The 26,394-nt window shown below is 39.9% G+C and overlaps 1 protein-coding gene across 4 annotated transcripts in view; it reads left to right on the forward strand.

The window, feature by feature from the left end:
* tmem131 (transmembrane protein 131) overlaps nt 1–26,394 on the forward strand; it is a 217,679-nt gene that overhangs the window by 127,790 nt on the left and 63,495 nt on the right. For all 4 annotated transcript variants that reach the window (XM_068033293.1, XM_068033291.1, XM_068033292.1 and 1 more), the window contains 9 exons: nt 9,172–9,295; nt 11,527–11,643; nt 14,581–14,703; nt 20,008–20,088; nt 21,634–21,784; nt 21,870–21,926; nt 22,645–22,706; nt 22,803–22,911; nt 24,450–24,558. In XM_068033293.1, the coding sequence (XP_067889394.1) occupies nt 9,172–9,295; nt 11,527–11,643; nt 14,581–14,703; nt 20,008–20,088; nt 21,634–21,784; nt 21,870–21,926; nt 22,645–22,706; nt 22,803–22,911; nt 24,450–24,558 (933 nt within the window). The remainder of the gene's footprint in view (nt 1–9,171; nt 9,296–11,526; nt 11,644–14,580; nt 14,704–20,007; nt 20,089–21,633; nt 21,785–21,869; nt 21,927–22,644; nt 22,707–22,802; nt 22,912–24,449; nt 24,559–26,394) is intronic.

Genomic DNA, 26,394 nt, shown 5'->3' on the forward strand with positions numbered 1-26,394 from the left:
CAAACTTGGATATGTAGATTACCTCATCAGTTCCAGTCAAGAATTGAATTTGCCCGAGTAGAATACAAAATTACTGTCTCAAATTTTCATTCTAATTGGATGTCAGCCTTGACTCTGGTAGCATTTGACTGAGTCTGCTGGTTAGTGGGTTTGAGCTCCACTCCAGGACTTGAGCTTTCTGATGAAATGTCACTGACCTAAAATGTTAACACTGCTTCTTTCTCCACAGATGCTGCCAGACCTGCTGAGTGTTTCCAGCATTTCAAAGTGAAAGGGGAAAAGTTTAGGGGGGATATGCGTGGAAAGTTCTTTACGCAGAGGGTGGTGGGTGCATGGAACGCATTACCAGCGGAGGTGGTAGACGCGGGCACGATAGCATCTTTTAAGATTTATCTAGACAGATACATGAATGGGCAGGAAGTAAAGAGATACAGACCCTTAAAAAATAGGCGACAGGTTTAGATAGAGGATTTGGATCGGCGTAGGCTTGGAGGGCCGAAGGGCCCGTTCCTGTGCTGTAATTTTCTTTGTTCTTCTTGTTTTTATTTCAGATTTCCAGCATCTGCAGTATTTTGCTTTTATTTACTTGAGCACATAATCTTGGCTGACATTCTGATGCTGTACTGACAGTGAGACACTGCCACGTGAATGTAAATATAACTGAGTCAGACATAATGCTCTCCTATTATGGAAATAAACAAAATTAACACCAGGATTAACACATTTCATGGTTTTGATGGACTATTTCTGCTTTCACAAAACTTGAAATGTACAGAAATGTAATAATGGTCTTCTGTGGAAAATATTCTCAGCAGTTGCTGAGTTTACTTTCTATTTTGAGTATCTCCTCCACTAATTGAGAATTATAAAGTTCTGATTAGAGAATTAGTATTGCAAAGCATATTAAGGCTAACCCAAAGGCTGCAAGTCAACGGATGTAGCACCTTTTATACTGTTGTATTGCAGGCTGTTCAATGTTGAATTTGGTCACTGTTGGAAGAAAGTTGTCTTTTAGCCTTGGTCAAAAGTTGATAAAATGTGCTACCGGTTTGGGTAGGCATATTCTAACCTTATTCATTGGTCAGATTGTCGTTATAAATTATCTTTGTGCGGGATAATTTTAGAAAGACAAACTAAGTGCTGCTTTGTGTAGATGAAAGGAATGCATTTTTTCTACATGAAATGATTAAATAGGATACGTAAGCACTTCAGAAACAATTATTCAAGATCATTGAATAGGATGTTCTTTTCATTTGCCTTATGCACTGTATCCATAATCAGGCTATCCAAGTCATTTTGCTTAGTTTGTCGAGAAGAATGAGAAAACAAGCAGAAAAATAACTCATTTGAACTTAATTGGCACACAGTGTTCTAGAGTTAAGCCTATGCCAAATAACAGTCTACAATAGACCACCTGCCCTGTAGGATATCTGTACTGGGCCAAGGATTTAAACCATCTGCCAGCTATAGGGCAGGCTGCGTCTTAGGCAACCAGGCCCATCAAGATATGAGAATTGTATATGAAGAAGAGAAGCTATACACAAATTTTGCTACAAGAAAACATTCACTTGTTCCAAGATTTTTCTCATTTAATAATTTCAATAGCTGACAATCTTAAGTTGCTGCAAAACCCATTTTTACTATTCAGTCCTGATTTGTCTTTTAAATCTCAATTTAATCTGAATGTACTTCTGGTCAGGTAAATGTCATACTGGGCATTTGAGTCGATACTCTTTTTTTCTAAAAAAAAAAAAAATGGTTACTTTATTCTTTTACCTTCTCACTTCACTTGAAAATCACTATGCATAATTTCCTAGAGTGAGAAAATGGGGGAACTGCTCTTGGAACTGTTGTCAATGTAGCTTTTTGAACCAGCTGCTAAGTGATATTTGATAGGGCAGGCTGTTCTCAAATGTCTCCTAACCTTTTTTTAAAATAGAAGGGTCGAAGGACTCCATGTGCTGGCATTTTTCCCTCTCTTAGCAACCACTTCCCCTGTCCCCCTCCCACCTGCATCTCAGCCAAAGACTGAAATTGGAATCTTGTAGGGAGTTGCACCTGAAAATCTGACCTAATTTGGGGTCTTGCTTTTGCACAAAAGTGTGGTGTGCCAAGGGGTTACTGATTTAAATTTAATGTAGAGGACTGCTCTTGTAAGATTCAGAACTTGTTTTTTTCCATTCAGAGGTTACAGGTATTGGCTAGTTTAAAATGGTCTCTTTCCACAGATGCTGACAGACCTGCTGAGTGGTTCCAGCATTTCTTGTTTTTATTTCAGATTTCCAGCATCCGCAGTATTTTGCTTTTTATTAAAATGGTCTAAGGTATTTGGCTACGGATTTCTTGTTTTCTATGTGTTCAGTTTTGTTTGAAGTTGACTTGCTTTATGATACGGTGGTCTCATGGTGAAAGCTAACCAGGCTTCGGTTATAATAAAAGCAAAATACTGTGGATGCTGAAATAGAAACAAAGTGCTGGAAAAACTCTGGTCTGGCAGCATCTGTGGAGAGAGAAGCAGAGTTAACGTTTCAGGTCAGTGACCCTTCTTCAGAACTGGCAGATCTAAGAAATGTAAAAGATTTTAAGCAAGTAAAGCAGGAGTGGGGCAAGAGATAACAAAAGAGAAGGTGTTGATAGGACAAGGTCACAGGATAGCTAACCAGAAGGTCATGGAGCAAAGGCAAACAATATGTTAATGGTGTGCTGAAAGACAAAGCATTAGTACAGATTGAGTATGAGTCGTACAGCGTAGAAACAGGCCCTTCCGCCCACCTCGTCCATGCCGACCATAATTCCTATCTATACTAATCCCATCTGCCTGCATTAATTCCATATCCCTCTATGCCTTGCTCATTCAAGTACCTGTCCAGATGCCTCTTAAATATCGCTACTGTTCCTGCCTCCACCACCTCCTCAGGCAGCTCAATCCAGATACCCACTATTCTGTGTGAAAAATTTACCCCTTTGATCCTCTTTAAACCTCCTCCGTCTCACCTTAAATCGATGTCCTCTAGTTTTAGTCACCCCTACCATGGGAAACAGACTCTGGCTACCTACTGTACCTATGCCTCTCATAATTTTATATACCTCTGTCATTTCCCCTCTCAGCCTCCTTCGCTCCAGGGAAAACAGACCCAGCCTATTCAGTCTCTCTTTATAACTCAAGCCCTCCAAACCAGGCAATATCCTTGTGAATCTTTTCTGCATCCTCTCCAGCTTAATCACATCTTTCCTATAGTGCGGTGACCAGAACTGCACACACTACTCCAAATGCGGCCTAACCAATGTTATGTACAGCTGTAACATGACGTCCCAACTCTTGTACTCAATGCCTCGGCCGATGAAGGCAAGCATGCCATACGCTGCTTCACCACCCTGTCTAATTGTGTTGCCACTTTCAGGGAACTATGTACTTGCACCCCAAGGTCTCTCTGATCAACAACACTCCCCAGGGCCCTGCCATTCACTGTATATGGCCTGCCCTGGTTTAACTTCCCAAAATTCATCACTTCACTTCACACTTGTCTGTGTTAAATTCCATTTGCCACTCCCTTGCCCACTTTCCCAGTTGATCTATATCCTGTCGTAACCTTAGACAACCTTCTTCACTGTCCAATTTTGGTGTCATCTGCAAACTTACTAATGCCCCTTATATTCACATCCAAGTCATTAATATATATGACAAACAACAGAGGGCCCAGCACCGATCCCTGCAGCACACCACTGGTCAGTGGCCTCCAATCTGAAAAGCAACCCTCTGCTACCACCCTCTGCCTCCTATCACTAAGCCAATTTTGTATCCAATTTGCTAGCTCACCCTGGATCCCATGTGTTCAAACCTTCTGGACCAGCCTACCATGTGGGACCTTGTCAAAGGCCTTGCTAAAGTCCATGTAGACTACGTCCATCGCCCTGCTCTCGTCAATCCTCTTGGTCACCTCCTCGAAAAACTCAATCAAATTCATGAGACATGAGTTCCCACGCGCAAAGCCATGCTGACTATCCCTAATCAGACCATGCCTTTCCAGATTCATATAAATCCTGTCTCTCAGAATCCCTTCCAATAACTTTCCCACCACTGATGTAAAGCTCACCGGCCTGTAGTGTTACTGGACTGAAAACGGAACAGCCACAAGCACAAACATGAAAAAAAAAGTGGGTAGGCACACTAGAATCAAACTGAACAAACTAAAATAAAATAAACCCCCAAAAAAACTAAAGATAAAAGTAAAATGGGGGGCCCATCATGCTCTTAAAATTATTGAACTCAATGTTCAGTCCGGCAGGCCGTAGTTTGCCTAATCGGTAAATGAGATGCTGTTCCTCGAGCTTGTGTTGATCACTGGAACACTGCAGTAATTTCAGGACAGATGTGAGCATGAGTGCAGGTGGTGAGGGGGGGGGTGTGCGGGGAGCTGAAATGGCCAGCAACTGGAAGCTCGGTCATGCTTTCAGACTGAGCTGGAGGTGTTCCACCAAGCAGTCACCCAGTCTCCATTTGGTCTCCCCAATGTAGAGGAGACCACATTGTGAGCAGCGAATACAGTATACTACATTGAAAGAAGTATAAGTAAATCAATGCTTCACCTGAAAGGAGTGTTTGGGGCCTTGGATAGAGAGGAGGTAAATGGACAGGTATTGCACCACTTGCGCTTACAGGGGAAGGTGTCATGGGAAGGGAATGAGGTGGAGGGGGTAATGGAGGAGTGGACCAGGGTGACGCGGAGGGAGCGTTCCCTTTGGAATGCTGACGGGAAGGGGGGGGAAGATGCCTTTGGTAGTGGCATCACGCTGAAGGTGGCGGAAATAGCGGAGGATGATCCTTTGGATGCTGAGGCTGATGGGGTGAAAGTGAGGACAAGGAGAACCCTGTCGCGGTTCTAGGAGGGAGGTGAGGGTAGAGGTGCGGGAAATGGGCCGGACGCGGTTGAGGGCCGTGTCAACCACTGGGGAAGAATCCTCAGTTGAGAAAAAAGGAAGACTTATCAGAAGTGCTGTCATGGAAGGTAGCATCATCAGAGCAGATGTGTCGGAGACAGAGAAACTGGGAAAAATGAATGGAGTCCTTAGAGGAGGCAGGGTGTGAAGAAGTGTCGTTGTGGTAGCTGTGGGAATCGGGCTTATGATGAATATTAGTAAACAGCCTATCCCCAGAGATGGAGACAGATGTCGAGGAAGGGAAGTGTCGGAGATGGACCGTGTAGAGGTGAGAAAAGGGTAGAAATTAGAAGCCAAGTTGATAAAGTTTAGGCTTAGGTTATGATGTGTTTCTCACTTTGGGGGAAACTAACATTGCCAAAAACGTGCACATTAACAATAGCATTTGTCTGCTTTAACTATTTTGCCGGAAAATACTAAACTGACGTTTTTGCAGTTACGCTGGATAAAATTTTAAATAAAAACAGTAAATTTTGAAAAGACTCAGCAAGTCGGGCAGCATCTGTGGAGAGAGAAACAGTTAACATTTCAGGTCTGTCACCTTTCATCAGAACTGGCAATAGATGGAGATATAATAGGCTTTGTGCAATTGAAACTATAGTGGTGAATAGAGGGCAGGGGAAAAAGAAAAAAGGTGTATGGTAGGGTGGAAGAGAGGAAAGATTAAATGTCAAAAGTGCAAGGCCAAAGTGTGTGAAAATGGGACCTGATCAAACCGTGAAATGGAAAGTAATGAAGGTAAATAGGGTAGACGAGATAAAAGGAAATCTGGGCGTACACAGGTCACTGAAAGTGGCAACGCAGGTGGATAAGGTAGTCAAGAAGGCATACGGCATGCTTGCCTTCATCGGTCGGGGCATAGAGTATAAAAATTGGAAAATCATGCTGCAGCTGTACAGAACTTTAGTTAGGCCACACTTGGAATATCGTGTGCAATTCTGGTCGCCACACTACCAGAAGGACGTGGAGGCTTTGGAGAGGGTACAGAAGAGGTTTGCCAGGATGTTTCCTGGTCTGGAGGGCATTAGCTATGAGGAGAGGTTGGATAAACTCGGATTGTTTTCACTGGAACGACATGATAGAGGTTTACAAAGTTATGAGCGGCATGGACAGAGTGGATAATCAGAAGCTTTTTCCCAGGGTGGAAGAGTCAGTTACTAGGGGACATAGGTTTAAGGTGTGGGGCAAAGTTTAGAGGGGATGTGCGAGGCAAGTTCTTTACACAGAGGGTGGTGAGTGCCTGGAACTTGTTGCCAGGGGAGGTGGTGGAAGCAGGGACCATAGAGACATTGAAGAGGCATCTTGACAAATACATGAATAGGATGGGAATAGAGGGATACGGACCCCGGAAGTGCAGTAGGTTTTAGTTTCGGCAGGCATCAAGATCGGCGCAGGCTTGGAGGGCCGAATGGCCTGTTCCTGTGCTGTATTGTTCTTTGAAATCCTGTTGGACCGAAGAGAACTTCAAGGTGGGTATTCATGGAAGATAAGTGGCAGTGAATGAAACACAAATATAAAAGTAAAATACTACGGATGCTGGAAATCTGAAATAAAAACAGAATACAGCTAACAGACCTGCTGAGCATTTCCAGCTGTTTCAGATTTCCATGTTTTTAGATGAAATTGTAAGTTTTAGGAAAATGGGTGTCCCTTCAGACCACATTAACAAGTAAAATAATGGGGTGTTTTATACAACAAGGGCATTTCCATTTTAGGGTTACCTGATGCCCCACGCATTTAAGGAGTGGAGGTGGATCAGTTGTTCTTGGGCCATTTCAGCTCTTCACTCAATTCCAAGGCATTTTCCCCAACTACCCTCTGCCCCATCAGTCTTGTGTCCTTTATTCTGATGTCCGAGGTTGGGAACTTTGAGTGTAAGGTATGTACTCAACTCAAACCAGTGTCTTAATGCTTTTATGGATGCTTCCGTATCATGCAAAACATTTGGTAAATAAATTAGTACAAAATACTGGATTCACTATCTTCAGTTTAAAAGAAAATCTGATTACTTTTGGCTTGCCTTAATCTTTTAGCTCAAAGGATCTATTTCTGCACATACATAGAGGTGTGCACCACCACCCACCATCACAACAAGGTGTATTTGCGTCGGACAAAGTATCTGGCAACAAAGAAATGCCTCATCAAAATCCTTTTGAAACCCAAGAGAAAAATTAAAACCAGAAAATGCTGGAAATACTCAGCCGGTCAGGCACTGATGAAAGGTCATCGATATGTCTCCACAGATGGTGCCTGATCTGCTGAGTATTTTCCAGCATTTTGTTTTTATTCCTTTTGAAACCCAATAGCTGTAATTATTGAATGTTAAAATATATGTAGATTATGGCACACCCCCACTATTGTTTTTCACACTTCCTGCCATCTGTGGATTAATCTGTCTATCGATATCTCCCCCACCCCACCATTTCAGTTTGAATAAATCTGTGCATGCTTGGTATACATCCAGTGGTTGTCAATTTTTGTCTAGTTGTATTCCTGTGAAGCACCTTGAGACCTTTTCCTATTAAAAGGCACTATCGGATTGCAAGTTGTCAATCCTTTGTTTACTGTGCAAGAACCTAATGGGGTTGACACAAATACATCAGTTCAGAAACTTAAGTATTTTGAGCTGATGAGTTGTTTTTCATTATGCAGTACTTTTTTGAAGAAATTACTTTGGTCTTGAATAGAAAACAGAAGCAGTACATACAAAAATGTTCGTTATGTGCAGGAATATTTGTTTTTGGTTATACAACATTCATGGTGCCAAGAGATGGATGTTAGTATGATGTAAGCATTTTTCAAGCAAAGCAAAATGTCTGGGATTAAGGTTAGCACGAGTTGAGTGGAAGATAATTGGCAGAGTGGAGAGATTTCACATGAGATTGCTGCACTAATCGCATTCTTCTTTCAGAAGAAGAAATCCAAGAGCTCCATGGACTCATTGAAGAAACTGTTAAATGCAATAATGGAAAACCAGTAGTTTTTTTTTGAAGATCATTTGAGCTTGAAACTCTTATTGGAAGGAGGTCAAATGGACTGAAAAACCGACTTCATCCAAACCTACCATATAATTTCAAGTTGACTAGTACCTTTGTGTGTAATGGGTATTTTATTTTAATAAGACATTGCTTAATTCCATTTTGCCTAATCCAGAAATTGATATGCTAAGATTAAGATTTCTTAAGCAATTGCATCAAATCAAAATAAGGGTCCATGATTTTGAAGTTGCATGTAACGTTTTGCACACTTTACTGTTGCATAGGATATAAAGCAATAGCTTCTTGACACCTAATTGTGCAGGAATCTGTGATTTCAGGAATAGTTTTCTTTTAAAGGTGCTGCCTCTATCATCTGTGTCCTGTAATGCCTTCCTTGATCAATAATTCAGTGTGATGGATTGTAAGGGCGACAAAATGCAATGTCATGTCCTTTTTATAAAAACTGTTTTTGCGAAGTTTCCTTTCTAACAAATGCTCAGTTATCTTCCCATATTCCATCGAATGTCCCTTTTAAGATTATTTTGTTTTGTCAGCATTTATCTCTGATTAATGTGCAAAAGTGACCTGAGTAGGTTTGTTTTTCATTTTCTGTTTAAATAAATGTGTTCCCTCTCTTACTGACTCTTGTTTCACCAGATGACCTTGGCTGAGATGGGTAACATTGTGAGCAATCCATGGCATACATACAGAGCATCTTTCAAGAGTTTGTGTTGGAATAAATTTGTTAAATTAGAACTGTATCCGCTTTATGGTGTCCTTGATGTACTGGTAGACTAACAAGATCATTTAAACACATTTGTGTTAAACTTTGACATCTATTAGGTGTGTAGAAGTAAAATGAAAGCCCCCCACACAATTTCAGCCCCTGTTCCTTGTGTAGTGACTAAAGTGAGCAGACTGATCTGTGTTGCATGTTAAATGATGAAACTGGTTCAGGATTTGTTCTTCAATGGATACTTGTACTGTAATGGGTTACTCCATGTCACATTCTGGGAACAAGCATAGAATATTCTATTACGCACCTCTGATACTTGTGCAAGAGTTTAAAATAGCTGTAAACATCACAGCAGTCCCATTAATAGAGCAGCCTGCCTATAAAGTGTCTTACAACCTTTTACTACATTTAAAGATGCTTTGTAATGTGCATGTTTGTGTTGAACTTGGTGATAACTAGTGGATCTCTTGTGATGCTGATGACTTGACTTCATAGGTACACATTGATTTGCTTTCACAGGCCAGTGGGAATGCCAAAAATGGAAAAAGTATACTTACACAACCCCAGCACAGAAGAAACAATCATTTTAGTATCGATATCAGCAACAACATCACACTTTCATGCATCATTTTTTCAAAATAGGGTAAGAATTTTGTATTTTGATTGCATTTGTTGAAGTAGCTTCAGGATCTTCCACTTTGTCTTGTGCGTATCAGTGAAGATCTGAGTTTTCTGTTCTCCACAGTAGTGCATGTCTGTCTGCAGATTAACTTCACAATAAGAGAAAATATATACCTTTATGGAAACTGTTGGCATCACTTAGAATGACTACAAATGAAAATTTTTGTGTCTTGCCAGAACAACAGTGGGTGGATGGTGTTGGGGGTAGTGTTGGCTGTGCATGTTTTAATTATCTTGGAATGTTATGTCTTGAATGGTTTGAGCACTTCGAAACCACCAAAACAGATTTATAGTTTTGCACTTTTTAAGAGAAGCAATAAATTTGCACTTTGTTTAGGTCACTGTTGGTGCCATGTATCATTTTCGGTGTTCCTTTACGGAAGGAACATTACACCGTAGATTCACCAAGATCTTGCCAGGGATGGCGAAAATATAGTTGTGAGGAGAAACTTTAGATACTGGGACTATTTCTATTGGAGCAGAGAAGATTAAGAGGAGATTTAATGAAGGCTTTAAAAATTGAATTGGGCAGCAAGATGGTTGGAGCGTAAAATGTTTTGCATGAAGTGGTAGAGGCTGAGACTATTGTGTTAGTACAGGAAAATTGGATAAATATTCAAAGAGGAGGAAAAAATGGTCATGGAAAGAGATTAGTTTTGAGTTGCTCTAGCGAAGGACAGACGCAGATTTGATGGGCAGAATGGCCATCTATGGTATTGTAATTGCTTTGAAATGCTGTTTAAAACTAGAAAATCCTTAATAAATTTTATTATTTAAGGGTTTTGGTTTACAGAAAGGTAATATTACTCTTTTGCACCTACATATTTTCATAACTAGAATTACTAATTTTGTCGCATAGTCCAATATTCAAGTTTTTCGCCCCATAATTAATTCAGCTATGGTATAATATTTGGACAGGGGTGGGAGAGGACAAATGTTGAATGTACTAATTTTATTTTACTGTGCAAGTAATGGAGACTATTTGCCAGCATCACTATTGTAGAAGTATGGTTCATCTAAAGGTCACCAGACTCCAAATTTGTTTAATTGTTGTAATTCTGTAATCTTAGAGTTCTGAACATTGTAAGTGGGTATTTATCAAATATAGCTGCACAAGTGAATCACTCTGAACTTGTTTATTTAGGAAGTATTTTGTGTCTTTGTTCTATCCAGCCTGCCAGCATATGCTAGGTGCTTTCAGTACCATTGCAGCAATACCAGCCAAGTTATGCTAAATATATGGACACACACTCTGTTTCCCATCTTGAAACATCTTGGGGATTTACAGATTGTATATCAGAGATCAAACTACATTCGAACACTGTTCTGCTTGTAAATATTATTTCAATTGGTTGAAATAGTGTAAAATGTTTGCATTGTGGAAGTTGCACATAAATGGGGTCCAGTTCCTTGCAGTATTTTACAGCGCTGTAATTTTCCTTGACCATGAACTTATGTTGTAATGAATAATTCAGATACTTAAAGTTTTGGAAGGAAATCCTTCAATAGGTTAATGGGTAATTTGAAGACATCACCTAGATTGTTTATAATGTTCAGGCAATAGAAATATTATTGGATCAGTTTCCAAATTCAGTGTTTGATATGTGCTTAACAAACAGTGTAAGTTCTGCATAATGCACCAGTAAATCTTTGACAAAACTAGATTTATGCAAGTAATTTTCTTCTAGAAACTCCACTGATTTTCATTTCCATTGATTTACAAGTTGAGACTCGTGTGTTTGTTACCCGGTTATAATGGGTAGACACAGTTGGACACCTTGGGGTTCCTCAAACTCAAAATCACTGTGCAGGCATAAGTACTTCAGGTGCAGTGGCCTCCTTCGGTGCTGTAAATTTTCCATTTCTATTAGCCTAACTTAACAGTATGGCAAGTATAATTTAGCTGGTGAAGCTAGTCAGTGTGCCTTACCAATCCTGACAGGTCATATATCACAAAGGTGCAAAACTCTTTTTCAGGCCTCCACCCAATCCCAAATCGTTTGCATTGACTCAGTTTCTTAAGCATAATGCATAATGTTCAGATGAAATGGCAAATTCTAATCTTAACTGTGTTATGGCTGCTAGAATAATGTCTGATGATCTGCTTATTTGTGCAGGTATCTAAATCAATAGAATTGATTATAGCTGCACATCATATAAACTAATTCATATCTTTTGATCTTTGTTGCCTAGATAATTCCACCAGGAGGAAACACATCTTTTGATGTAGTTTTTCTTGCAAGAGTAGTGGGAAATGTAGAAAATACTTTATTTATTAATACATCACTTCATGGGGTATTTACATACCAGGTAAGAGAAAACCCTGAATTAATTTGATTTTAATGTTTAAGAAATTATGTAGAACATAGAACATTACAGCGCAGTACAGGCCCTTCAGCCCTCGATGTTGCGCCGACATGTGAAACCATCTGACCTACACTATTCCATTTTCATCCATATGTCTATCCAATGACCACTTAAATGCCCTTAAAGTTGGCGAGTCTACTGCTGTTGCAGGCAGGGCGTTCCACGCCCCTACTACTCTCTGAGTAAAGAAACTACCTCTAACATCTGTCCTATATCTATCACCCCTCAACTTAAAGCTATGTCCCCTCGTGTTTGCCATCACCATCCGAGGAAAAAGGCTCTCACTATTCACCCTGTCCAACCCTCTGATTATCTTATATGTCTCTATTAAGTCACCTCTCCTCCTCCTCCTCCTCCTCCTCTCTAACGAAAACAACCTCAAGTCCCTCAGCCTTTCCTCGTAAGACCTTCCCTCCATACCAGGCAACATCCTAGTAAATCTCCTCTGCACCTTTTCCAAAGCTTCCACATCCTTCCTATAATGCGGTGACCAGAACTGCACGCAATACTCCAGGTGCGGCCGCACCAGAGTTCTGTACAGCTGCAGCATGACCTCGTGGCTCCGAAACTCGATCCCCCTACTAATAAAAGCTAACACACCATATGCCTTCTTAACAGCTCTATTAACCTGGGTGGCAACTTTCAGGGATTTATGTACCTGGACACCAAGATCGCTCTGCTCATCTACACTACCAAGAATCTTCCCATTAGCCCAGTATTCTGCAATCCTGTTACTCCCTCCGAAGTGAATCACCTCACACTTTTCCGCATTAAACTCCATTTGCCATCTCTCAGCCCAGCTCTGCAGCCTATCTATGTCCCTCTGTAACCTACAACATCCTTCGGCACTATCCACAACTCCACCGACCTTCGTGTCATCCGCAAATTTACTAACCCACCCTTCTACACCCTCATCCAGGTCATTTATAAAAATGACAAACAGCAGTGGCCCCAAAACAGATCCTTGCGGTACACCACTAGAAACTATACTCCAGGATGAACATTTGCCATCAACCACCACCCTCTGTCTTTCAGCTAGCCAATTTCTGATCCAAAGCACTAATTCACCTTCAATCCCATACTTCTGTATTTTCTGCAATAGCCTACCGTGGGGAACCTTATCAAACGCCTTACTGAAATCCATATAGACCACATCCACGGCTTTACCCTCATCCACCTGTTTGGTCACCTTGTCAAAAAACTCTAAGGTTTGTGAGGCACGACCTACCCTTCACATAATCGTGCTGACTATCTCTAATGAACTTATTCTTTTCAAGATGATTATAAATCCTCTCTTATAACCTTTTCCAACATTTTACCCACAACCGAAGTAAGGCTCACAGGTCTATAATTACCAGGGCTGTCTCTACTCCCCTTCTTGAACAAGGGGACAACATTTGCTATCCTCCAGTCTTCCGGCACTATTCCTGTCAACAATGACAACATAAAGATCAAGGACAAAGGCTCTGCAATCTCCTCCCTGGCTTCCCAAAGAATCCTAGGATAAATCCCATCTGGCCCAGGGGACTTAGCTATTTTCACACTTTCCAAAATTGCTAACACCTCCTCCTTGTGAACCTCAATCCCATCTAGCCTAGTAGTCTGTATCTCAGTATTCTCCTCGACAACATTTTCTTTCTCCACTGTAAATACTGACAAAAAATATTCATTTAACACTTCCCCTATCTCCTCCGATTCCACACACAACTTCCCACTACTATCCTTGATTGGCCCTAACCTACCTCTAGTCATTCTTTTATTCCTGATATACCTATAGAAAGCCTTAGGGTTTTCCTTGATCCTATCCGCCAATGACTTCTCGTGTCCTCTCCTCGCTCTTCTTATCTCTCCCTTTAGATCCTTCCTGGCTAACTTGTAACTCTCAAGCGCCCTAACTGAGCCTTCACGCCTCATCCTAACATAAGCCTTCTTCTTCCTCTTGACAAGCTCTTCAACTTCTTTAGTAAACCATGGCTCCCTCGCTCGACAACTTCCTCCCTGCCTGACAGGTACATACTTATCAAGGACACGCAGTAGCTGCTCCTTGAATAAGCTCCACATTTCGATTGTGCCCATCCCCTGCAGTTTCCTACCCCATCCTACGCATCCTAAATCTTGCCTAATCGCATCATAATTTCCTTTCCCCCAGCTATAATTCTTGCCCTGCTCTATATGTCTGTCCCTGCCCATCGCTAAGGTAAACCTAACCGAATTGTGATCACTATCACCAAAGTGCTCACCAACTTCTAAATCTAACACCTGGCCAGGTTCATTACCCCAGTACCAAGTTTGAATCAAGTTTTAAATACAATTTTAAAGTGCCTAAATTTGAGTCTTACCCACATGAATTTTTCGTTGGTTGGACAGCTCAATGCTGCTGCTTTCTATAGCAGATGATGGCCTACGCCATTAGGGTTGGAAAGGAGTCTTTTGGAATTTCATATATTTTAATTCCCCCTCTTTTTTTTTTTCTCCTTCCCTCACCCCTGCCCCTGCACATTTCTATTCAGCCTGGTTAGGTTCAAGCTTGGTGAGCAGCAAGCAATGTTGCTTGTGGTCTAAAGGCATTTTTGATCGTCAACTTCTGCCACCTCCAAGATGAGTCTTGTCTCTGCATGCTGTGTCTCTCAACCAGTTGAGAGAAGGCATTTTGTGTACAAGTATGAGCATAAAGGGGATTTCAGGCTCAAATTAAAACCACACTGCAGCCATGAAGTATTTTGACTTTTTTAAAAAATGCTTTTCTTTGACAAAATGTATCAACAAAACTTGCATACCTTGCTTCATTTTATTCCATTGTGCTTTATATTTATTGATCTTGGACATTTGACCTAATTGTAAAATATTAAAACTGCATCATTTTGTATCCCTTTATTACAGGTGTTCGGTGTTGGAATACCTAATCCTTATCGCTTGCGCCCGTTTATAGGGGCAAGGGTTCCTGTAAATAGCAGTTTTTCACCTTTAATAAATATACACAACCCTCACAGTGAACCTTTACAGGTAAGTTATTTCTTTTGTCTGTAGCACAATTTCAGTGAAATAACAATGATTATGTACTCCCCTCCCAGTAGTAAAGTCCCGATTTTGTGGTCTAGAGTCCCCAGTCTTGGCCATACCTTCTCGGGAAGTCGTGGCATCAGATGTTATGTGGTTCTTCACGAGAAAAGTGAAATGGCCTAGAAAACAGTTTCCACAACAGGAGCGTAGCCTCTCTGAATTTACTTTCCAGTGTAATAGTATCACTTTATCAAGGACATTAGTGCAAACAATACCGATTTTGACGTTTATATCAGTGAATTGTAAGGAAAATATTGTGCAAAGGATGTAATTTTTTTTTATGTTTGGTTTACCGCAGCAATTCACATTTCCTGTTCTGGTCCTTCATTTATATTTAACTGAAATTGCTTTTTGTCTTCAAGTCAAATCTAAATATTCTACAAAAGAAAAAAGAAAATATTTGCATTTATATAGTGCCTTTTATGACCCCTGGATTCCTAAAGCATGTTTTTGAAGCGTAGTCACTGTTGTAATGTAGCCAGCTAATTGGGTATGGTAAGCTTGCATGAACAACAAGGTGATAATGACCAGATTGAGGAATAAATATTGAAGAGAACACACAGGATAACTCCCTTACTGCTCTTCAAAATAGTGCCATGGGAGCTTTTACTTTCACCTGAGAGTGCAGACAGGACCTTGGTTTAACCCAGGAAGCTGACACCTCTGACAGTGCAGCAGTCCCTCGGTAATGCACTAGATTATGAGATTAGACTTGTGTGTTCAAGTGTCTGGAATGGGACTTGAACTCACAACCTTCTGAGGTGAGAGTGCTACCAACTGAACCATAACTGACAAAAAGTAGCATTCATGCTGTAACTGAAAGCAAGTGACTTAGTACTTTTAAGAATGTTTTAATCTTGCTATTTGAAGTTAGGTTATATGGTTCGGCTTGATTGTGTAGCCTGGAAATTTGTTGCGTATAAAAGATTGGTTTTGGTACTTGCATGGTTATGTAAATTAGTTAATAAATAGAGGTAGTAATCAAAATGGGACAGTTCCAAAGCCTTCATTTGACACGAGTTATTTCTGTACTAAGCTTATCATCCAAATCCATTTCTTGCACTTTTCCACACCCACCACCCAAAACAAAATTGCAGTATTGCTCCTGTTACTCGTGCGTAAGACTGAGGGCTTTGTTTCATATTTGGCTGGAGAGGATCAGAAGTGTCTGGACTCACTCAATCGTCGTTCTTGACATAAAATCAAAATTAGTGCAGTTAAATAGGCCTGAGAATGAGTGTTTAAATCCTGCCATAGCACTAAGAATTTGAACAAAGTTTTTTTTTTTAAATTTAGCAATAACAGCTGGTGTCGGGTAGTTGTGCTCACAACAGTAACTAGTGGCATACAAAACTGAGAAATGGTGATGCCTGAGCTTCTAGCTAAGAATGAGATCCATTTAGGCACATGCACAGTGACTGGAGGAGCTCAGATTTCATGGGGATGTGGCAGCAACTGAAAAATGAATGAGTCAAATGTGCGAGACTGCCAAAAATTAGAAAAGTTTTTAAAAATGGCATTGTGACATTGCCAGGATTTTAGACGCTCAATGCAGTAGGAAACCCTGGAGAGAGGAAAGTGGTTTCTCCAGGGCTGAGGAAGCAGCAGGGGCAGCCGCTAGGGTTGCTTATTCTAAAAGAACAACACAGAAAAGTTTCATGAATCATTTTCTTAAACATAGAAAGGGAAGAAGTAAATGATGAGTAGTTCCTAAGTTACTTTTATCCAGGAGGAAGGTTAGGAATGTTGGCAGTGATTTGGAGTTGAGGTTGGCTGGATAGTGGCAATGTTGATATGATAATCTGGATCTTAATAGTGCTCCATCTTGTGGTAGAAGCGTTCAGCTGCAGATGTGACTGAAGGGGTAGCTTTATAATGGGACAATCCTATCAAGAAGCCACTTTTGAGGTGCAGCAGAGGTTTTCCAGAAGGTATTTGGAGTGGTTTCATTGTGACTGCCTATTTTTAACGTTTTTAATCTGTAGGACTTGTAGTTCTCTTTCCCAATTTCTTGCTGACTATTCCTGACCATCTCAGTTGCATTTTGTTTTAGCAATTGTGTTCGAGTGGCACCTACAGTCAGAGGTATACAGCACAGAAACAGGCCCTTTGACCCACTGTGTCCACGCCGACCATCAAGCACCTATCTATTCTAATCCCATTTTCCAGCACTTGGCCCGTAGCTTTGTATGCTGTGGCGTTTCAAGTGCTCCTCTAAATACTACTAAAATGTTGAGGGTTCCTGCCTCTACCACCCCATCAGGCAGTGCGTTCCAGTTTCTCACCACCCTCTGGGTGAAAAATATTTACCTCATATCCCCCTAAACCTCCTGTCCCTTATCTTAAATCTATGCCCCCTGGTTATTGACACCTCTGCTAAGGGAAAAAGTTTCTTGCAAGCTACCCTATCTATGCCCAAATATTTTTGTATACTTCAATCCACTTTCTCTGTTCTAAGGAAAGCAACCCTAGCCTATCCAGTCTCTCTTCATAGCTGCAATGCTCCAGCCCAGGCAACATCCTGGTGAATCTCCTCTGCACCCTCTCCAGTGCAATCGCATCCTTCCTATAGTGTGGTGACCAGAACTGTACACCGTACTCCAGCTGTGGCCTAACTAGCATTTTATATAAATTATACCTAATTTGTATTCTCATGGCACTTGACGTGAAGACCGAAGGTAACAAACTAGATGTGACTTTTTTTTAAAACATGCAGATCATTTGAGATTATATCTCGATTACTCCGTGTGATTTTTGCAGTTTACAGTGGTCTTACTGCAGCCTAACTGCTGCTTCACCAGTTGCTATAATATTGTAAATTTAGAGAAACAATCTATCACACAACTGAATCCAGTGACATTACATATCTTACTGATGCAAATCTAATAGATCTAATACCTGTAATGGTCGTACTTTACTACCTTCCAAAACTTGCTTAACTGCAACCAACTCTGCAAATGTTTTTATTATTAAAATGTATTTTTTATTCTGCCTCCCACAGGAGGTTTGCAGTATTGGCTTACAGTCCAATACTCTCCCCTTCACTTGCTCTTGAGCTTTCTGACTCTCGCACTTGCTTGCTCTGTCTCACTCGCTAACAGCAGGTAAAATTTCCTACTCCATTCCACCCACCCACCCACCCCCCCCAGTACCATTTTACCACCGCCAGCTGAGATGAAGGCAAAGATGGCCAACCAAAACTGCCTGAAGAAATTATTTGATCAACATAAACCTATTGATGAATGTAGCTTTGGAGGAAATGAACCGGTTTTGTTTGTTTTCATGATTACTTGCTCCTCTTTGTTACCAACTTTAGTCAGACTACTTTTTTGATTTATTTACAGATAATTGCTTTTTAATTTGAGAAGTTGTGACTTCACTCAGTTCGTGTCGCATAAATGTATGATGCCCTGAAGTAGGACGTGTGATGCAATTGACATGTACTAGATACACGAAAATAACTAGCTGATTGGCACCAAAGTGCTCACAGAACAAATATTGGAATTGAGTGGGTCGCATTTGATTTGCCATTCTCAAATTTGTTTACCATGTTTGTCTGGGTCCTAGGCCAGTTAAAATTTCAGTTTGCACTTTTAAATGGTTAGTTATTTCCGCTTAGTTCTACATCAAAATCTGAAAAATTGTCATAAGTGCTGCCTTCTGTGTTAGGGAATGGTATCCATATTCTCTGGTCAGTGCTGACTAATAATCATCAGTGACCTGATTTGTAGGAATCAATTAGAAAGCGAATAGGAGCACTACATTTCTACAAGTATGTCTTTCTATTATAGAGATTACTTCATTTTTAAAATAAATGCGCATATGATTTCAATTTACCAGGTGTGCTATTTTTAACCTACATTTCAAGAGCAGTTTTAATACAGAACAAGTGGATTTTATTTGTATTCAAAGATAACTAAGTTTATTGGCTCAAAAGCTTTGTTAACCTGTTGAACTTTCCTGCAATCTTTCAAAATGTATATAATCTGTAACAGTGATAGTTAGGATTCAAAGGTTATAGGGCTAGAATTCAGAAAATATGATTTGAGGTATTGTATGTCCAAAGTATTATCAGGCAAGAAACTGTAACTGAAATACTGTATTTGAAGAGTTAGTTTGTTCTAATGCTATTGATTTAACCTCTTCCTCCTTGCTTTCTCTGAAGTGGGAACAGTGAGAGAATAGTCTGTCTATTTGAAATACATTTCTTGAGATCTAGCACAGAATTTATGAAGTTGTCCTTTAACTTTACCTCCCACACAAAATAGCATCAGTTTCCCCAGAGCAACCGCAGATGGTTTCCAGCAGTAGTTTATCATTACAGCTTGTGTAACTGTTTCAGCTTCATGTCATTGCATAGTTCTGGTTACAACAATTAGTCACTGGCAAAAAAAAACAAGATTGATATGAATAGGTCGGTCTGTATGTTGAGAATTAGGGCAACAATACTAGAATATTGTTTGACAGCACTTGTGCATTTCGGGAAAATGTTACTTGTCATCTCCTTGGGTAAATGTAGAGTGTGAAAGCATGGTGTAGCGTTGAGGAATGGAGACCATGAAATTCACGGATCTGCAATTTTTTTTTTAAGGGTGGGGGTGAGTATACAATTGCTGTTAGCATCCCTAAAACTGGTCAAAATTACCACTAATCACTACATCAACCCTAGCTAGGTGAGCATCCTTCTGGCTCTGGGTGTCTGCTCAATGCAGAATTGGATTGGCCTGTTATGTTGCCTCTTGTTCAATTGCCAGCTTATTATCCATACTCATTTGGAAAGTAAATGAGGCACTAGAGGGTTGCTACTGCAGTGAAACTGTTTTAGCACTGGGTTAGAGAAAAAAAATGCAAGTGCTGTTTATTCTGAAAATGAAAGTGTGGCTGATTTGGTTTTGAGTCTTGCAATGCATTTATACTTCAGCTACCATTCTGATCCTCAGTTAAGCAATACACTGTTTATACTAGTCAGCACCTGTTTGATTGGAATTCCATTTCTCCTGCTAAGAAGAGAGCCCTGTAAATGTGTTTACTCTCAGCAGTTAAAATTTAAGTGCTAATGGAGCTGTATAGTAGCAGTGCCTGTCTTGAAATTAAGCAGTGTGACTCTCCCCTCACCCCGTTATTGCACCACTTTGTCTGGAGTCGGGTCACACTCCAGCTATGTATTTCATCAATTGTTAAAGTCCAACTTTTTTTTCCTGGACTTCGGAAAAATACTTCACTAAGATTCGGCTTTTACTTTACCAGGTAGTTGAAATGTATTCAAGTGGAGGAGATCTGCACTTAGAGCTTCCAACAGGTCAACCAGAAGGCCCTAGAAAGTTATGGGTGAGTATTGCAAATCATCACTGCCCTGGAACAGAGACAAATCTGATTATTCTGCTTCCTATCTTATGACTGCAATGCAGTATTGCTTAATTAAGCTAGAATAATATAGCTTTTGCAGGCCTTGGGGTAGAAAGTAGCAAATATGTTCTTGCATGCTGCAGATATTTACCAGTCTCTTGTCTCTCGATGTTCTTTTGTTTCGTGACCCAAAATGTTTTGTTTGAATTCAACACCTTGCATATGACTAACAACTGAAAGTCTCTCTCCTGCAATCTCTCCAGTATTAGAACTTATTTCTTGCATCTCTGAAGTGCCTTGGGAAATTTTACTTTATTAAATGCACTATATCAATGAATGTTGCTGTTGAGGATGGATATCACTGGATCTGCTTTCAGACTAGTTTGAAATGCTGACCACCTTTGCAACAGTGAAATAAAAGCAAAATACTGCAGATGCTGGAAATCTGAAATAAAAACAAGAAATGCTGGAACCACTCAGCAGGTCTGGCAGCATCTGTGGAAAGAGAAGCAGAGTTAACGTTTCGGGTCAGTGACCCTTCATTGGAACTCATTCGGAACTGATTTGCATCAGTGAAGCTGTTTTTGGGTACTGCCATCAGTGGCATTGCTTGTTAGACACTGGAGGAAAGAGGAACTGAAGTGGCAGTTAGCCATTTTTAAATATAGAAGTACGTTTTGGCGATGTATTGCAAAGTAAACTAGGCATCGGGCAGTTGGAGAATCTATTAATGTTGATATTGATGCATGGATGCCAAAATGATGTCTGGGCACTTGAACTTGCTGTAGTAATTTTAATAGGTGGAGCAAATGTAAGGTGATGGGCAGAAGTTTGGATTCCCAGTGGTTGATGCACTCTGGTTGTCCGTTTGGTGAGTTTGGCTGAGTCATTTGGGTGAAGTGCTGTGTGAAAGCCAAATGATTCCCCGTGCTGAAAATGTCAAGTCCACCTTTTGAGGGAAGATTTGAGACTTGTATGTGATGGAGGAAAACCTGAGAAACATTTCTGGGTTTGTGCTTGTGGAAATGGGGTCAGTAATAATCTCCAGCACATTCTTTGGGGACATTCAGCCACTTTCACAAGTTAACTCCAAAATTTAACAGATGGAAAATTACAAGTCATGCTGGGTCATTATTGTATGACTCCTAGTATCCATTTTAGAGTATCGTTGAAGGGATTGTGCAGCAGGTCATGGGTGCCTGTCCTTGCCTGTTAATTATGCAGGCCACAGAGAAGGGAAATCTTCAGTTCGTCAATCAGTTGCAGTATTTAACTGGATCTGGTAATAGCACAATTAATAAATGCACAACCTGGGTTTATGCCAAGGTGTGGGCATATTGATTTATGGAATGAACTTGCAAAATATTTGGTTGTATTTGAATCTGTTCTAAAGTTGCGCAGTCTAAAACTGGTGCTCTGTTATCCTATGCAGGGCTACATTAAGGTAGTATCGCTCTTTGCTTTTCTGTCCAGTATCTCTGCTGCTTTGTTTTAACATGGATAAGGTGTTATGTTTTTTGTAAATAGGAGATTCCACCCTATGAAACAAAAGCTGTGATGCGAGCCAGTTTTTCTTCAAGAGAAGCAGATAATCACACAGCCTTTATCAGAATAAAAACAAATGCATCAGACAATACAGAGTTCCTTATTTTACCTGTTGAAGTGGAAGTTACAACAGGTGAGTCTGAAATGGATATTTTCTCACATTCAATTTCCAGTGTATGATCTTTCCGATTTAAAAAAAAAAGTTATTCTTGTTACAGCTCCTGGAATTTACTCCTCGACAGAAATGCTAGATTTTGGTACATTACGAACTCAAGGTGAGCTGCAAGATTTTATTAATTAAAAAAAAAATAGCATTGGTCATAACTCCTCGGCTTTATATTCCTTCCCAAACACTATGCTAGCTCCATCTGTCCTTCTGTTCCCTATATATTTTACTCATTTTCCTCTGCTTTTTCTCCCTTTGATCTGTCATTATGTCACTTTTCTGCACTTGATCTTGTTGGAATTATCCTTGGGATCCATTGGTACTAATCCCAATCAACACTGCAAAATATGGGCCTGAATAGGTCTATTATGATTCTTCTGAATTTTTGGTCCTGGTCAACTCTCACCATAATACTACTTGTTTTAGTTTATATTCTTTCAGTATGACTGTCAACTGGCTTAATCTAAAATGTTTGGTTACAAACTTGTACTTAATTTTATTGATGAAGTAGTCTCACTCTGCTTTATCTACTGTGATTTTTAATTTTAACTTTTTTTTTATTAAGCCAAGTTCTGCCTCTGAATGGGGAGTGTGAAAATAATCTGACTTTTTCTGGTTTACTAATTTCAGCTCTTAGAGCAGCATAAATGACAGCTGTAGGGACGCCAATAGCTTAGTCCAGCTTACTTTCTAGTGACCATTTAATCCAGAATGTCCTGCAGTGGGAGGAAAAAAAAATACTTTTAATTGCTGAGATTTCAAACAACTCTACAATCAGCTGATGCACAAGGAGTAGCAAAATACTTAATCATGTCATTTCTCTGCAGATCTTCCAAAAGTTTTAAACCTTCATTTATTAAATTCAGGAGCAAAAGATGTACCAATAACAGTAAGCTCTTACTTTCCATGACTTCAGACTATAAAATTATGCATTCTTTCATATTTTTGCTTTATAAACTAATGTACCTTCGTTCCCTATTCCTAGAGTATTAAACCATCCCCACCAAATGAAGCAGTTACAGTAGATTTTAAGCCAGTTACATTGAAGGCATCAGAAACTAAATATACCAAAGTTGCAAGTATTATATTTGATGGTAAGTGAATTCCTAAAGTAAGCATTAGCTAATCCTGAACTGGATAGCCTCATTACAAATATGTATTTTAAGTGATTCTGTTTTTGTTGAAATACTCTTTTGAGGAATTCATAGTCAAACTGAAGAGTTGTTGGACCAGTTTTTTTTTTCCCCAAGAGGGTCATCAAAAAGACAGAGAACTAGTTAGGCAACAATGTTTGGTTGTCACATGACTCAAGTTTAAAAATAGAACCGAAACCCTGGTAAGTGGGGAAGATGTGTGCAGAGAAGTGACAGTCGTGTGCCCCTTGACAGGACAAGCCCGGGAGCAGCAGCGCACACCTGAGAGCAGCAAACTCGCAAACTTTTGGTTGTCGTGTCAGTGTTTACCTTCTGGAATGAGATAAATTTAGTGCCTGCTTCTGAAGAAGTTTCACAGAGGAAGAGACCAGATTCTTGCTGAATGTTTAGTAAAGTCTGCAGAAGAGAATTCCCAAAGAAGGAGAGAAGATCACAACACAGCTCAGCTTTCCAGCACCTTGCTAAAGGACTGAGAGGTCCACTGTGTCAACTCATCTCATCTCTTGTCTTTGAAGAAAAGCCTGCTAAATTAATTCTCAACGCCACCTGAAAAGAACTGTTCTTAAAGATCCCAGTAACCCGTCTACATGTACTCAAAGGCTGGACTGTATGCCAGTTCTGGAATGCAACATATCTCATCTGTTGCTTCAAGAATGAGCAAGTATTCAGCCCAAGTGTTTTTTCTTTTGTCTGTAACAGAGCTTGGAACAAAAATCAATTTGAATATTGCTGAAAATTGACATTTTGTCGAAGCTTTTCGTCTTGCACTCATCAAGACATTTCAAGAATGCCAGTGTAAGCGGAAGCAGCAAACTTATACTGAAAGTGCTGATTGGTTGGCAAGTGGATTCTGGTTGTTAGAGGCATTGCCATGGAGAATGCACCAGTTTATGGTGACTGACAGTTAACTGCCAAGCTTTGTTTGAAAGTTAAAGCAGGCAGTTTGACTCTGGTCAAGCAATTGCCCTGAGGAATAAACCAGTCAATGGCTGTCACTACTTTTATTTAGCTGAAACAGGTGCAATGTGTGTACATGTTCTTTCTGTATGCACAGAACAGGACCCTGTGTATTATATGTAATGTGTATATAATGTATATATTATATATTTTTGAGTTTATTTATATATATATATATATATGTGTGTGTGTGTCCCCTATCTCCTTCTACTCAAAGGAAAACAATCGCAGCTTCTCATGTCTTTACCAAAAAGCTTGTACAATTAAGGAGTATGTTATTTGAACAGATTATTGAAGGCAGGCCAAATAAATTGGTTCAAGAAGTATATATTTTACAGAAGATTTTGAGGAATATAGTGAAGTGAAATTGATTTCTGGCCTTTTGGATTTGTCCTTTCCCTACTTTATTGTCATTAATTAATAGGTGCAGAAAGTGTTGCAAATCAAAAGAAAACCTTGCGTATGGTTACATCTTAAAATTTGTTGACTGCAGTACCCATTGGTTTACATTTTAATTTCAGCTTCCAAAGCAAAAAGTACGTTGCAGTTTTCTGGAAAAATAACAGTGAAAGCAAAAGAGAAAAATTATTCAAAACTTGAAATTCCATACCAGGCAGAAGTGTTAGAAGGGTAAGTGTGTTGAATTTTAATGCAGGAAGAATTTTCTGCTTTTGTAAGTAAATATTATTTTAAAAGCAGCTAACAAAAATTGATGGCTGCTTTCCTCAAATAGAAAATTTATAGTTGTGTTTATATAGTTTTATACTTTAATGGCAAACCTCTTATCTTCCACCCTCCATAAATTTCAGCTTATCCAAAATTGTTCTGCCTTAACCCTAACTTGCAAGAAGTCATGTTCACCCATAACCCCCCTGCCTATGGAACTACGTTGGCTCCCAGTCCGCCAACATCGTAACACCCATGTCTATGGAACTACGTTGGCTCCCAGTCCACCAACATCTTGATTTTTAAAAAATGTCTCATCCTTTGTTCAAATATTCCCCACCTGATTCCATCTCTGTAACCTCTTCCAGTTCCACAACCCTCCAAGAACGCTGTTCCTCCAAATCTGACCTTTTGTGCATCCCCCATATCCTTTAGCCTACACTTGGCAGTCATGAATTTAGCCTTCTAGACCAGAAGCTCTGGAATTCCCTCCCTAATCCCCTCCAACTTGCCTCCTTTTAAGATGCATCTTGAAAGCGCTGTCAGATGGGTTTTAAGTCACTTGTTCTAAGATCTCCTTTAGCTCAGTCAGTTTCTGTCTGATTAACTTCCTGTAAAGTGCTTTGGGACATTTTACTTTATTAAAGACACTATATAAATGCTACTTGTTAGACTTAATTTAGACCCAATTAGAGGTTTTAGAAAGGAAGGAACTGATGCATTTTTTAAATAAAGTAAATAATGCTTGGTGTCAAATCTGACCTCCCTGCTACCCTCCCCAGACCAGTCTTTTGCCAATTCTGTGGCTGAGAATATAATTTGTAACTTTCTACATTGGGAGTAGACACAAATTATATTCAGTGAACTTTGGGAAGGACATGCAAACAAAACATCAAAGGCTTACATTAAGACAGTTATTTCTTTAGGTTTTATTGTAGTAATGGAATCCATTCCGAGTTCTATATGCTCACAACAATCCTTTATCAATGAAGTGTATATTTCTGGATTTGAAGATAAATAAATTAGTTTACTTGATGGCTGGGCTCACTGTCTCCAGCTGGCTAAGGCTGTGATCAGTTGATAGACCAAGAAAGTCTCAGATTAGATCACCAGGCTATATTTGGCCACTGCAGTAAGAATTCTACAATTGGCTTCTGCCACTGATCAGGGTTTCTGCTCCTATTCAATATCCAAGAACCTTTGAGACAAGGAAAGGACTCTATCTAGAGTACAGCATTGACTGCCTTACCTGACTGAAATCATAGTGAGTGAGGAAGTCTTGACCTGTTTGTTTACCTTGCAGAGTATCCTTAATCTGCTATGAATCAGGGGTTGTAGCCAGGGTTGCACAATTTGCGTCTCTGCAGAAAAGATCCATTAATTTCTAAAGATTTCTGCAAACAAAATTGTTCAATGGTGGCACGCTTACCTCTGGCATCATATATTCTCACTCCAAGACTCGAGCACAGAATCTGTGTTAAGACTGGTGTGTAGTACTGATGGGGGTGCTAATTGTTGAAGGTGTTCATGTTTTGATCAGCTATTAAATCAAGGTTTCTTCTGCCTACTAAGTAGATGTGAAAGCTTCCATGACATTTCTGGGGAGGTTTTCTTAGTGACAGGGTGAACATTTATTCCTGAACCAACAGCACTAAAAAGAAAACCAGCTGGTATTCACCTTTTGCTGTTTGTTGGTTGGGTTTATTTGCAAATTGGCGGCTGCAATAGTGACCGCACTTCAAAATTAATACATTATGCGTGAAGTGCTTCAGGTTTCTGTACCACTTCACTGATCCATTG

The sequence above is a fragment of the Heterodontus francisci genome, chromosome 6 (genome assembly GCF_036365525.1).
Source record: "Heterodontus francisci isolate sHetFra1 chromosome 6, sHetFra1.hap1, whole genome shotgun sequence".
NCBI classification, from domain to species: domain Eukaryota; kingdom Metazoa; phylum Chordata; class Chondrichthyes; order Heterodontiformes; family Heterodontidae; genus Heterodontus; species Heterodontus francisci.